We start from the raw sequence: 11,768 nt of genomic DNA on the forward strand, positions 1-11,768 counted from the left end.
CGCCCGGGGCCGCCGCTGTCCGCGGTGCTGCCGGCGGGGGCCGTGCCCGCCCGCGCTGCCCCTGCCCGCGGGGACGGGGCGGGCGGAGGGGCGGCCCCGGGGGAGGAGGAGGAGGAGCCGGCGTGCGCGGGGGGCGGCAGCGCCGCGCAGTGCCAAGCGGCGGCCGGGGCCGGGACCGGGGCCGGTGCCGGGATGGCGCTGGAGCGGGCGCTGCTGGCGGCGCGGCAGGGCGACGTGGAGGCCCTGCGGGGGCTGCGGGCGGCCGGGCTGCTGCGGCCGGGGCTGCGGGACGCCCTGGGCGCTTCCCCCGCGCACCACGCCGCCCGCGCCGGCCGCCTCGCCTGCCTCCGCTACCTAGCCACTGAGGCCGCGCTCCGCGGGGACGTGCGGGCGCGCAACGGGGCCACGCCGGCCCACGACGCCGCCGCCACCGGCAACCTCGCCTGTCTCCAGTGGCTGCTCACGCAGGGGGGCTGCGGCGTGCAGGTGCGAGCGGGGGGCGCGGCGGGCGGGCGGGCGGCACCGCCGTGGGCGCGGGAAACCGGCGACGCTTTCCCCGGCCCCGCGTGGCTGGCGGCGGCCGCGGGGAGACGGTGCAGCGTGGGCCTTCCCGCTGTGCCGCCGGCCGGCCGGTGTTCCAAATGGCATGGGCAGGACGCCGCGGTACAGAGTGGGTGGCAGCCGGGGGACGTGGAGACCCCCCCGGTGTCCCAGCGGGGCTCAGGCCCAAGGTGACACGGAACCTCCGGGTCCGTGCCCGGGGCTGCTGGCCCCTCCTGGGGTTACACAACGGCAGGACCGGGGCAGTAAGCGGCTTGCCCCGGCGCCGGCCAACAGCTAACGACATGCGACGGGCCAGAGGAAGAGGAGGTGGCGGAGGGGCTGGGAGCGGGGATTTAGACAGGGTCAGCACGCTTCGGCAACCTCCCGGCGGGGGCCAGCTCTGCCCGCACCCCGTCGAGCGTGGAGGGCGGACGGGCCGGCGGCACAGCAGGGCTCCGTGGCTGCCCACCGCCAGCAGAACAAGGGGGACTTTGTGCAGCGCTCGCCGTGTGCGGCCGCGGGCCCCGCCAGAAGGCAGGCGCGCCTGTGCCATGCCCCCACGATGGTCCGTCCCCTCCCTGCGGCCCTGCTCCGTGCAGGCGGGACCCCCACCCTCCCTGGGGCCGGCTCCCAGCCGGGGGTGCCCCGCGGCCACCCACGGTCCCCAGTCCCACGCACGCCCCCCGGTGCCAACGGCCGCCCCGGTTCCTCCCACAGGACACAGACAACTCCGGTGCCACCATCCTACACCTGGCAGCCCGCTTCGGTCACCACGAGGTGATCGACTGGCTCCTCCGCTTCGGGGGCAGCGACCCCACCGCCGCCACCGACACGGGAGCGCTACCCGTCCACTACGCTGCCGCCAAAGGGGATTTCCCTTCCCTGCGACTCCTCTTGGGACACTGCCCCAGGTAACAGCCCCTGCTGCCCACGGGTGAGATGGGGTCCGCGCCGGGGGCTCGCCGCCCCGCTGCCGCCCCGCTGCCGCCCCATCCCTCCCTCCAGCCGCCGGGCGAGGTGCCAGCTCTGGGGACGGATGCCGCAGCCACCCTTGTCCCCCGGCTCCAAGGGCAACGCGGCCGCATTATCAGGCCGGGCAGCCAGCTGCACCTTCTTTATGGCCCGGAGAGAAAGGGCGAGGAGGAGAGCGGCAGCGCTGACAGAAATATTGCCGCCGGCCGCCGGGTCAGTTCCCTGGGCTCCTGGTGCAGGGCGATAACACAGCCGCCTTTGTCCGCCCGCCGTTATGTAAATGGATTAGGCTGCCCGCCGAGGAGAGGCCTCTCCCCGCGCTGGAGGAGACCCTTCTGCCCGCCCAGAGCCATGGGCATCGCCAGAGGCGGCAGCCCCGCTGGGCCAGCACCACCGCCGCAGCGTCCCTGCTTCGCCTCCCGAGCGGTGCCGGGGCCAGGCTGGTCCCCCGGGGCACGGGGCCCGGCAGCCCGGCAGGCAGGCGGTGCTGAGCCTCGCCGCGGGGCTGCAGCAGGCGATTAGGCGGCCCCTAAGCTGATTTCCCACGGTGGGCAGAGGCCACTAGAAATAACCCATGGCCCTGGCCAAGGTGGAGCCCGGGGGGACGTGGCGTGGCCGCACACCGCACCCGGTGGGCTCGAAGGCTGCGGGTGCGAGGGGGTGCTTGCGGGGCCCCCGTGGCACTCGCCGCCCGCCCCTGCTCACCGGCTGCCAGCAGCCTCCCCAGCCCGGTGTGCCGGCTCAGCCCCGGGCACCTGCGGGGATTAACCCCCCGCAGCCCACAGCCCGGCCCCAGCCCACCCGCGGCTTCCGCTCGGTGCCCGTGGTGTCGGCCCCGGCGTGGCGCAGCGCTGGCGGCAGCCCTCCCGCGTTGGCTTTCACGCTTCTTGCTGGGGTTGCTCCGCTGCCGTCGACACCTTCCCCGTGAATTATTTAGGACTCGCCCCGCTCCCGGCTCCGCGCCCGTCCAGAGGCTCCGTTACAGCCGCGAAATCCAATCCCCATGCACTGCTGCGGGATGCTGGTGCTGCTGGCCCGCCTTCGCCCCGTCCCTGCGGGGTCCCCGGCAGCCGGCAGCCCGGCGTGGAGTTGCAGCCATCTGGCAAAGCAGTTTACCGGTGCTCACCCGAGTGGCTTAACCCCTTCTCAATTAGCGGGAAGCGGCAATCAGGGGCTGAACGTGTGCCCCTGCCATCGCCCTGCACCCCAGCCCATGCCCGGGGAGCGCCCAGCAGCGTGCCGGCCCAGCGCTGCGGCACCGCGGGACAGGCGCCCTGCGGCACGGCACGGCGGGAAGGCAGCGCTGGCTGCAGCCTGTCTCACGGTTACAGGGATCAATTATTAAGGGCCCACAATCGTTTCGATAACAGAGCAGAGTATTTATTGCTCTTCCTTTTTTAAATATTCAACAGGTTTTTTTTATGGAGCGCTTAATAAAACAGCTTCCTGCACGGCGGGGATGCAGGATGCAGAATGCTGGGCTGTGGGATGCGGGGGTATGGGATTTGGGATGCGGGCTGCGCAGTTTGGCATGCATGATGCAGGCGGGGGGATGCCATGGCGCAGGTCAGCCTTTCCCTGCCGGCTACCCCGCGGCCGGTGCTGCCTAAGCCGCTTATTTAAAAATACTGCTAAATTGCAGTGTCCAAAAACAGCCGGAGGAAGGAGCTTACCCTAATCAGGCTGATTAACTTAGTGACCTCCCGCTGCAGCGGCCGCCGCTGCGCAGGGACCCAGCGGGGAGCCATGGGGTGGAGGGCTTGCTGCCCACGCTGCCTGCGCTGCCCACGCTGCCCGCGCTGCTTGCACTGCCCACGTTGCCCGCACTGCCCGGCCCTGGCACTGCCCTGCCTGCCCCTGGCCAGCGTGTTCCCTGTGCCCCCCCCATCCCCTGTGCCCCCCTGTACCCCCACATGTCCCCGTGTCCCTGCAACCCACGTACCCCCATCCCGGCGTGCTGCCGGCGGGTGACGGGTGCTGTGCCCCGCTTGCAGCACGCTGGGTGCCCAGACCAAGACGGGGGCCACCCCGCTGTACCTCGCCTGCCAGGAGGGCCACCTGGAGATCATCCAGTACCTGGTGCAGGACTGCGGGGCTGACCCCCATGCGCGCGCCCACGACGGCATGACCCCACTGCACGCCGCCGCCCAGATGGGCCACAACACCGTCATCGTCTGGCTGGTAAGCGCTGGCTGGGCGCGGCGGCACGGCGTGGGGCTGGCGGCGCCGGCGCTCAGCCCGCCTGCCCGCGCAGATGAGCTTCACGACGGTGAGCCTTTCGGAGCGGGACGCCGAGGGGGCCACGGCCATGCACTTCGCCGCCAGCCGCGGCCACGCCAAGGTGCTGAGCTGGCTGCTGCTGCACGGCGGGGAGATCACCACCGACAGCTGGGGCGGCACGCCGCTGCACGACGCTGCTGAGAACGGCGAGCTGGAGGTGGGTGCTGGTGGCAGGTGGGGTGCCACGGTGCGGGAGGGGCTGCCTGCCGGCCCTGCCACATGCCCCCCCCTCTCCCCAGTGCTGCCAGATCCTGGTGGTGAACGGCGCCGACCTCAGCGTCCGCGACCAGGACGGCTACACAGCAGCCGACCTCGCCGAATACAACGGCCACAGCCACTGCGCCCAGTACCTGCGCACCGTGGAGAGCATGGTACGGCGGCGGCCTGCGGCCGAGCACGCGGGGCCCTGCCGCTCCTGCCCCCTGACCACGCGGCTGTGCCAGCAGAGCGTGGAGCACCGCGTGCTGTCGCGAGACCCCTCGGCGGACGGGGAGTGCCGGCAGCCTGACTCGGGCATGTCGTCGCCCAACACCACGGCGTCGGCACCCCAGGCGCGCTTCGAGGTGGGCTCCCCTGCCAGCACCCTCTCCAACTACGACTCCTGCCACTCCAGCCAGTCCAGCACCGGGGAGAAGAGGGGCGGCCCCCCGGGACCCCCCACCGCCCGTGAGTGCGGGGCCATGGGGCACGGGGCGGGGGGCACGGGGCCAGCCCCCCCTGACACCCCACCCTGCGCAGGGGTGCCCGAACTGGCGCTGGCGGACATGCAGGCGTACATGGACATGCTGGACCCCGAGACGCGGCCACGGGGCCGGGGGCCGGCAGGCGAGGGCCCCCTGCTGCCGCCGCCCCCCACCTTCCCCCCGCCGCCACCCCCGCCCCCCGCCACCCGGCCACCCCCACCGCCCCCCAGCTACCCCGCACCCGCGCCCCCCGCCGCCCCCCACACCGCCGACATCTACGTGCGGGCCAAGAACAACCTGCGGCACGTGGAGAGCCAGGCGCTGCGCCGAGAGGTACGGCCCCGTGCACCGTGCACCCCACGGACATGCCCCACGCGCAGCTGCTCCTGGCCACGCAGCTCAGGGGATGTGGGCACGGGGGGGATGCACCACCAGGCACCGATCCCCCATGGCAAGCTGTGAGCTCTTGGTGGCACCGGGAGGGGACGGCCCCAGCTTGAGGCCACGTGCCTGCGATGCTGGCGCGCGCCAGGGTCCAGGGCGCAACCAGCGGTGAGGGTGCAGCAAGCCGGGCCCGGCGATGCTCCAGTGCCTCGGCGGCACTGGGCGGCCCCGCTCCACCGCCATGCCGGCTGGGGCACCTGGTGGCACCGTGCAGCCGGCGCGTGGGCAGCCGGTGCAGCCGCACCCACGTGGCCCCGGCGATGCCACCAGCACCACGCCGAGCTGGGCGTGGGTGGCAGTGCAGGCTGTAACCCGAGCGGCTGGCTCCGGTGTCGCCTGCGCCGCGGGTGTCGGGTGGCACAGCCGGCGCTGCCAGGAGCTGAGAGGGCTCAGCCGGGTGTGCACAGGTAAGAGGGGTGCAGCCCCCCGGGGCGGGCATAGGGACACGGTGGGCTCAGGGCCGCCCCGACCCCGTACCATGGTTCTCACCACCCCGCCGGGGACGGGAGCCCGGTGCACGGCCATGGTCGGGGCACTGGCAGAGCCCGGCGCCGCAGGGGATGGGGGCACATGGGATGGGGGTCTTGGAGGAGCAGCGTGTGCCAGGCCTGTGCGGGGCACGGGACCCCGCTGTGCTCATTTTGCACGGCCCTGGCTTCTTAGTTCTTACTGGGGTAACGAGCGGCCCCGCCCGGGGCTACGGAGCCGGGCTGCCCTGTGGAGGTGCGGGTGTTTGCCAGCCCGGTGCCGGAGTAGTGCGGGTGCCCCATGTAGCAGGGCTGAGCGGCACGGACCCTTGTGCCAGGCCAGGGCCGGGGCTGGGGCTGCCAGAACGGGAGCCGGGCTTGGCACGGCGCCCATGGCAGCCGGAGCAGGAAGCACTGAGCTGGCGCTTGTTGACTTAGCTGGGGCTGGCAGCGGCAGCGAGCGCCCGGGCTTGCCGTGCAAACGCCATGGGCAGAGGTGGTGCGTGGGGTAATGCAAATAGCAGGGTGCCCGGCACGGGGAGCAGGGCCGTGCTGCCGTGGCACCCCAAACCCGGGGAGCGGGCACGGCCCCCCTGCAGCGCCAGTGCTCGGCAGCACGACCCGCAAAGCTGCTGCGGTATGTGCCGGGGTGAGCTGAGGCTGCGCTGCCCGAGAGCCCCGTTCAGAGGGAGGTTTGGAACTGGGCCCCGGCCCCGCAGGGGATAAGCTCCCGGTAATCCGCGGGGCCGGGGCCCGGAGCTCCTGTTCCCAGGGGGTTATCCCGGGGGAGGCTCGGCCAGGCTCCTGGGCACAGACTATGGGGTCACAGTGCCGGGCACCAGCGGTGCGCGCTGCCACCCCAGCGTGCAGCCCCGGTGCAGCCTCGTGCCGAGCGGCCCGCTGGGGCCCACGCCTGCTGTCCCCCCGGCCTAGCATCTGCCCCACAGCCGCCGCTGGCATGGCCCCGCTCCACCGCGGCTCTGCCCCATGGGCACCCTGGGAACGGCTGCGCTGAGCCGCGCTCCCCGTTGCAGCTGGCATCGCGCGAGAGCAGCCCCGAGAGCCTGCGTCGGGCCGACTCAACCAGGCGGTCGAGGAATTTCGGCAAGCAGCCGAGCACCGGTGACTACTACAAGCACCTGGGGCACGGCGCGGCCAAGCAGCCCGGCCGCCAGCGAATGGCGCACAGCGAGGAGGTGGGAGCCCGGCCCTGCGCCGCGAGCCTGCACGTGGCTCAGCAGCACCGGCACCGGGCGACGCCTGCCCGTGCTCTCTTTCAGGCATCGCCCATCTCGGCGGACACCATGCACAATGGGGAGAGCAAGCCCAGCAGCGAGCTGCCGCCACCGCCGCCAGCCCCACCGCTGCCTGATGCTGCCTGCCCACCACCCCCGCCACCGCCCCCCGCCGGCCGAGACCCCCACCGGCCCACGCCGCTCCTCCTCCTCCACGGGAAGTAAGTGGCGGGATGCCGGGCGGGCACGGGGATGGAACCCGGGCACCGTCCCGTCGGCTGCACCGTGGCGCTGGCCGCCCCGGCACATCTCCTCCTGCGGCGCTCCGGCCGCGCGGCTCCTGACGGCCTCTCTGTCCTTCTCTCCTCCGGTGTCGGCGCGGGGGCCCCCACGCCCGCCCGCCCCCGCCTGCTCTCACTGCTGGCCGCTTCTCTTCTCTCTTGTCTCGCGGTGGCCAAATCCTTCCTCTGCCGCGTGCCCTGCGCCGCCTCTCTGCTTCTCTCCCTAGGAGGAAAGGCGCTCAGGCAGATGAAGAGTAAGTACCGCGGCCCCGCGCTTCTCCCTGCTCAGGGGGTGCCCCGGCACGAGGCACGGCCAGAGGGTCCTGACCCGGCACCATCCCGCGCCGGAGCCACAGGGCATTGACGGCCGCCAGAGCCGGCAGCTGCCCACAGCCCTCCTGTCCGCCGAGCCCTCGCTGCCGCGTCGCCAGGCCAGCATGCCACATGGGCGCCCCGAGCGCCGGCGCGGGGCTGCCGAAGCCGCCGGGCAGGGCTGGGCAGGTGGCCAGGGCCCCAAGGCCCCCGTGGCCCCGCCGCCATCCCCGCACACAGAGGCCCTTTGTTCACGCTCAGCCGGCCGGCGTGACCCCGCCACGTGAGCGCACCGGCCGCTCCCCCGCCGCTGATTGCAGCTGGCGGGCTTGGCCGCCGCTCGGCGCCCGCTTTATTAGCGCCGGCTCCCGGGGCTGGGGGGTCTCAGCCGGCACTGGATGGCAGTGCGCGCGCCCCGCTGGCCCCTCAGCACCCGTGGCCGTCTGGCCCCGGCACGGCACGGCCGAGCTGGGCGAGCTGCGGGCACCGGCGGCGGGGAGGGGGCTCTGCTTCGGCACGGCACCATGGGCCATTAGGGACCCGCGCATGGCTGGCACGGACGGTGGGTGCTCGCAGGGTGGGCGGCACAAGCAGCGGCGCAGGCGTCCCCAGGGGCAGGGCTGTGCGCCGGTGCCGGTGCCATGCACCCCTTGGGGCTCGTGGCTGGCAGTGGGGCCGGCTCAGGCTGTCGGTGCGTCGCTGCCGGGGAGCGTAGGGGGCCCAGGGCCCCCGGTGAGGCAGCACGGGGCTGTCCTGCTGTGCCAGGGCTGCCGGCAGCCACGGACCCACCCCTCCACAGGCAGATCGCTGCTGCTTTCGCAGCACAGTGCCACAGCGTGGGTGGCACTCGGTGCCGGGGCCCCAGGGTGCTGGGGTGCTGCTCCAGCAGGGTCCCGTGGAGCCAGTAAGCTGGGTGATGGGATGCTGGTCACATGGAGCTGCGTGCCAGGCTGCTGAGTGCTGGTGTGTTGCTCCGGTGGGGTCCCACGGACCCAGGGAGCTGGGTGCTGCGGTGCTGGTCTGGAAGGGTCCCGTGGACCCGGGGGACTGGGTGCCAGGGTGCTGGTCCCATGGTCCTGGGGGTCTGGGTGCTGGGATGCTGCTCCAATGGGGGTCCCAGGGGCTCCCAGCTGTGGGGGGCTGTCAGCCGCCCACCCTGCCACCCCTGTGCCCCACGAGCCGCCGGGGGAGCCGGGGGGCTGCCGGCAGCAGGGCCCTCACTGCTTGCCCTGCCTCCCTCCAGGCACCAAGTCCTTCAACATGATGTCCCCCACCGGCGACAACTCAGAGCTGCTGGCCGAGATCAAGGCTGGGAAGAGCCTCAAGCCGACGCCGCAGAGCAAAGGCTTCACCACCGTCTTCTCCGGCAGCGGCCAGGCAGGGGCCAACGTAGGTGGCGGCAGGGGCTGGCAGGGCAGCCGGTGGCATAGAGCAGCATGGCACGACACGGCGTGGCACGGTGGGCACCCACCACCCTCCCTCCCTCCTTCCTCTGCAGGCAGAGTCGCCGGTGTCCTCCCCGTCACCCACCAGGACGCCCACCCCGCCGGCCACCCCTGAGGCTGCCGGGCCACCACGCTGCCTGGCAGGGGGCTCGCCGGAGCCGGTGCTGAACGGGAGCTCGCCGGTGCCGGCAGCGGGTGCTGGGGCAGCAGCGGAGGCGGAGGCGCTGGTGCCGAGCCACGATGAGCAGGGCCGGCCCATCCCTGAGTGGAAGCGGCAGGTGATGGTGCGCAAGCTGCAGCTCCGCATGCAGGAGGAAGAGGAGCAGCGCCGCAAGGTAGGGGGGTGCCGCGTGCTGCGGCGGCGAGCGCGGTGCGGGCACGGCCCAGCGGCTCAGGACCTGGCAAGACGGCGTGCGTGGCATCGCCTCTGGTTCCCGGCTGTGCCGAGGGACCACCCCACCCTCATGCAGGGGCATCGCACCCCAGGGGTGCCGCATACGGCAGCGACGGCACAGGGTGTGCATGGCGCAGCCTCGAGAGCCTGTCTGCCCTGTTTCCCGCTGCAGCCCGGGAACCACTCGCCGTCCCTGTGCTGGCGCGGGCCTCCTGCCCACAGGGGCATGCTGGAACCTGCCGGGCAGCCGATGGGGGAGGAGGACATGCGGCGCCTGGAGAAGCAGCTGGGGAGCCTGCGGGTGATGCATGAGGCGCAGCCGGTGCAGCTGCTGCCAGGGCAGCCGGAGGAGGAGCTGCCATCGTTCGTGCCGCTGCCTGCCGCCCCGGCGCCCCAGCGCTTCGGCCTCGCCCGCCAGGACCCGCCCACCCGCGGCAGCCAGACCCCCACGCTGCCAAGGAGCGTGTCCGCGCCGCCGGCCACCCTGGGGGGCACGGTGGACAGCCCTGGTGCCCAGCACAGTGCCCGGCGTGAGATCCTGGGCTGCAGTGTCTCTGTCCGCAACCTCAAGGCCAACTACGAGGGGCCGGGGGGGGCCCCCATGCCCCTCCCCAGGGTCGCCAAGTGCAAGCGGGTGCAGCAGCCTGGCAGCGCCCGCCAGCCGGTGCTGGAGGAGGAGTACGGGGACGGGGCACCACAGCAGAGCCAGCCGGTGCCGCCGGAGCCAAGTGGCCCGCAGGAGCGTGCCGAGGCGCACAAGGAACGCGCCGTCTTCCTCTTCCTGGAGCACTGGAAGAAGCGGGCGCTGGCAGCGGTGTCTGGGGAGGAGCGGCTGCGGCGGCCAGGGAGGCGGCAGCTGGTGGCGGGGCGGCTGCTGGCCCGCTGGAGGAGCGTTGCTCGCCTGGTGCCAGGGCGGCAGATCCGGCGGCTGAGCCGCGCCACGGGGCTGTACTGGCCCCAGCACTTTCTGCCCCACGTCGGCGGCTTGCCCATGCCCCACGACAGCCTCCCGCTCGACCTCTTCATGCTGGGCTACTTCCAGCTGCTGGAGATGCCGCTCAGCCCCGAGGAGCGGCGCTTCCGCCACCTCCTCTGCTATGAGATGTTCGACCGCCTGGGCAGCCACAGCTGGCACCACGTCCGCCGCTTCCACCGCGCCGCACTGGAGCGGGTCGAGGCTGGCCACTGCCACTGGCTTGATGGCTTTGAGGACCTCGTGCAGGAGTTTTTCGGGGATGGCCCGGCTGAGGTGGCAGAGAGCGTGCCGGAGCCCCCCACCATGGCCCCAGGAGGGGAGGGGGCGGCAGTGCTGGTGCCAGAGCTGGGCGAGTTCAGCGAGGAGGATGTCTGCCGCTTCATCGACCGCAGCTTCTCCTTCTGGAAGGAGAAGGAGGCGGAGATGTCCGACACCTGAGCCCGGCGGGATGCTGCGGGCTGTGCCAGTGGTGTGGCATGGGGCCGGCTGGGAGTAGGCACCGGAGGCAGCAGGACCGGATGCCCGGGTGTGCTCAGCCGCCTCTGCGGCTCTGGTAGTGCCGTGGTTTGGCTCGGCAGAGGGCTCGGTGTCGGTTTGCGTGGACTCGGGCGGAGGTTGCGGTGTGCCGCTTGCCGTGGCTGTGTGTTGTGCGGGGGGCGCAGCATGGGGGCTGTGCTCCCCTCTGGCGTGGCGCTTGCGGTGCCGGGGCGGTGTGGGCCCCCGCGTGTCGGTGCAATAAAGCTGTGGTGTGCTGCGAAGGGCTGGCCGCGCCGCGCACTCCTTCCTCCTCCCCGCGCCGGCACAAGGCAGGCGGCGAGGGGTGGCGTCGGTGGGCCGTGTGCCGGCCGGGAGCTCAGCCCAGCCAGCAGCTGGATGCGGTGCCATGCACCAGGGTGATGCCGCTGCCCCACTGCGCCGGCGGTGAGGGTGGGCTCCTGGCAGCGCCGGTAACAGGGCTGTCTGTTGCAGGAGAAGGAGGAGGAGGCACGCCTGGCCAGCATGCCAGCCTGGAGGAGGGACATCCTGCGCAAGAAGCTGGAGGAGGAGAGGTGAGCCGGGGCCGGGGGATGCCGCATCGGCCGGCCACCCCCGTGGCTCCGCTAACCCCGCTCTTCCCTTTGCCTTCGCAGGGAGCAGAAACGGTGAGTGCCGCAAGCCCCTTCCCTGGGCTGGCGGGCGGGCACGGCGGCTCCGGCGGCTCCAGTGACCGCGGCGCCCTGTGCCCTCCACTGCCAAGCAGGAAAGAGCAGGAGAAGCTGAAGCGGGAAGAGGAGGAGAAGGAGAAGGAGCAGTCGGAAAAGCTAAGGACTCTCGGGTACGATGAGACAAAGCTAGCACCCTGGCAGCGGCAGATCATCCTCAAGAAGGGGGACATAGCCAAGCACTAGCCACGCCATGCCGCGCCCCGGCTCTTCGCGGCGGGAGGAGGCTGGCAGGTCCCGCCACGGACCGGGATGCGCCTCGGCACCCTCCTCCCGCCACGGACGGCCAGGTAGCTTGACCCAGAGGAGCCCCCACCGCTGCCCCAGGCACCCGTAGCCCCCGTCCCGCTGCCACCAGCCACCGCCACCCTGTGCTGTCCTTCGCGAAGCGAGCTGCCACGGCGTGGGGCACCTGGCTCCTCGTGTGCCACCCAGCTTGACCGCTGCGGCTGGGCTCGCCGCGCCGCCCGGCTCCCTGAGCTCCCCGCTGGCACCGCTGGCTGTTGCGGCCGCGGCACGCTCACCTCCGCTCCT

General features: G+C 72.7%; 1 protein-coding gene across 1 annotated transcript; it reads left to right on the top strand.

Annotated features, from left to right (window-relative positions):
- Positions 1 to 192: 192 nt before the first annotated feature.
- On the top strand, positions 193 to 11,420 carry ESPN (espin). Its single transcript, XM_075721482.1, is given in 16 exon segments — positions 193 to 486; positions 1,261 to 1,454; positions 3,510 to 3,696; positions 3,770 to 3,952; positions 4,035 to 4,166; positions 4,242 to 4,429; positions 4,520 to 4,811; positions 6,424 to 6,585; positions 6,670 to 6,789; positions 6,791 to 6,845; positions 7,133 to 7,159; positions 8,461 to 8,606; positions 8,716 to 8,997; positions 11,002 to 11,081; positions 11,163 to 11,174; positions 11,273 to 11,420. Coding segments are annotated over 16 exon segments (2,502 nt in total).
- Positions 11,421 to 11,768: the final 348 nt, after the last annotated feature.

Source organism: Pelecanus crispus, chromosome 15, assembly GCF_030463565.1.
Source record: "Pelecanus crispus isolate bPelCri1 chromosome 15, bPelCri1.pri, whole genome shotgun sequence".
In the NCBI taxonomy this organism is placed as follows: domain Eukaryota; kingdom Metazoa; phylum Chordata; class Aves; order Pelecaniformes; family Pelecanidae; genus Pelecanus; species Pelecanus crispus.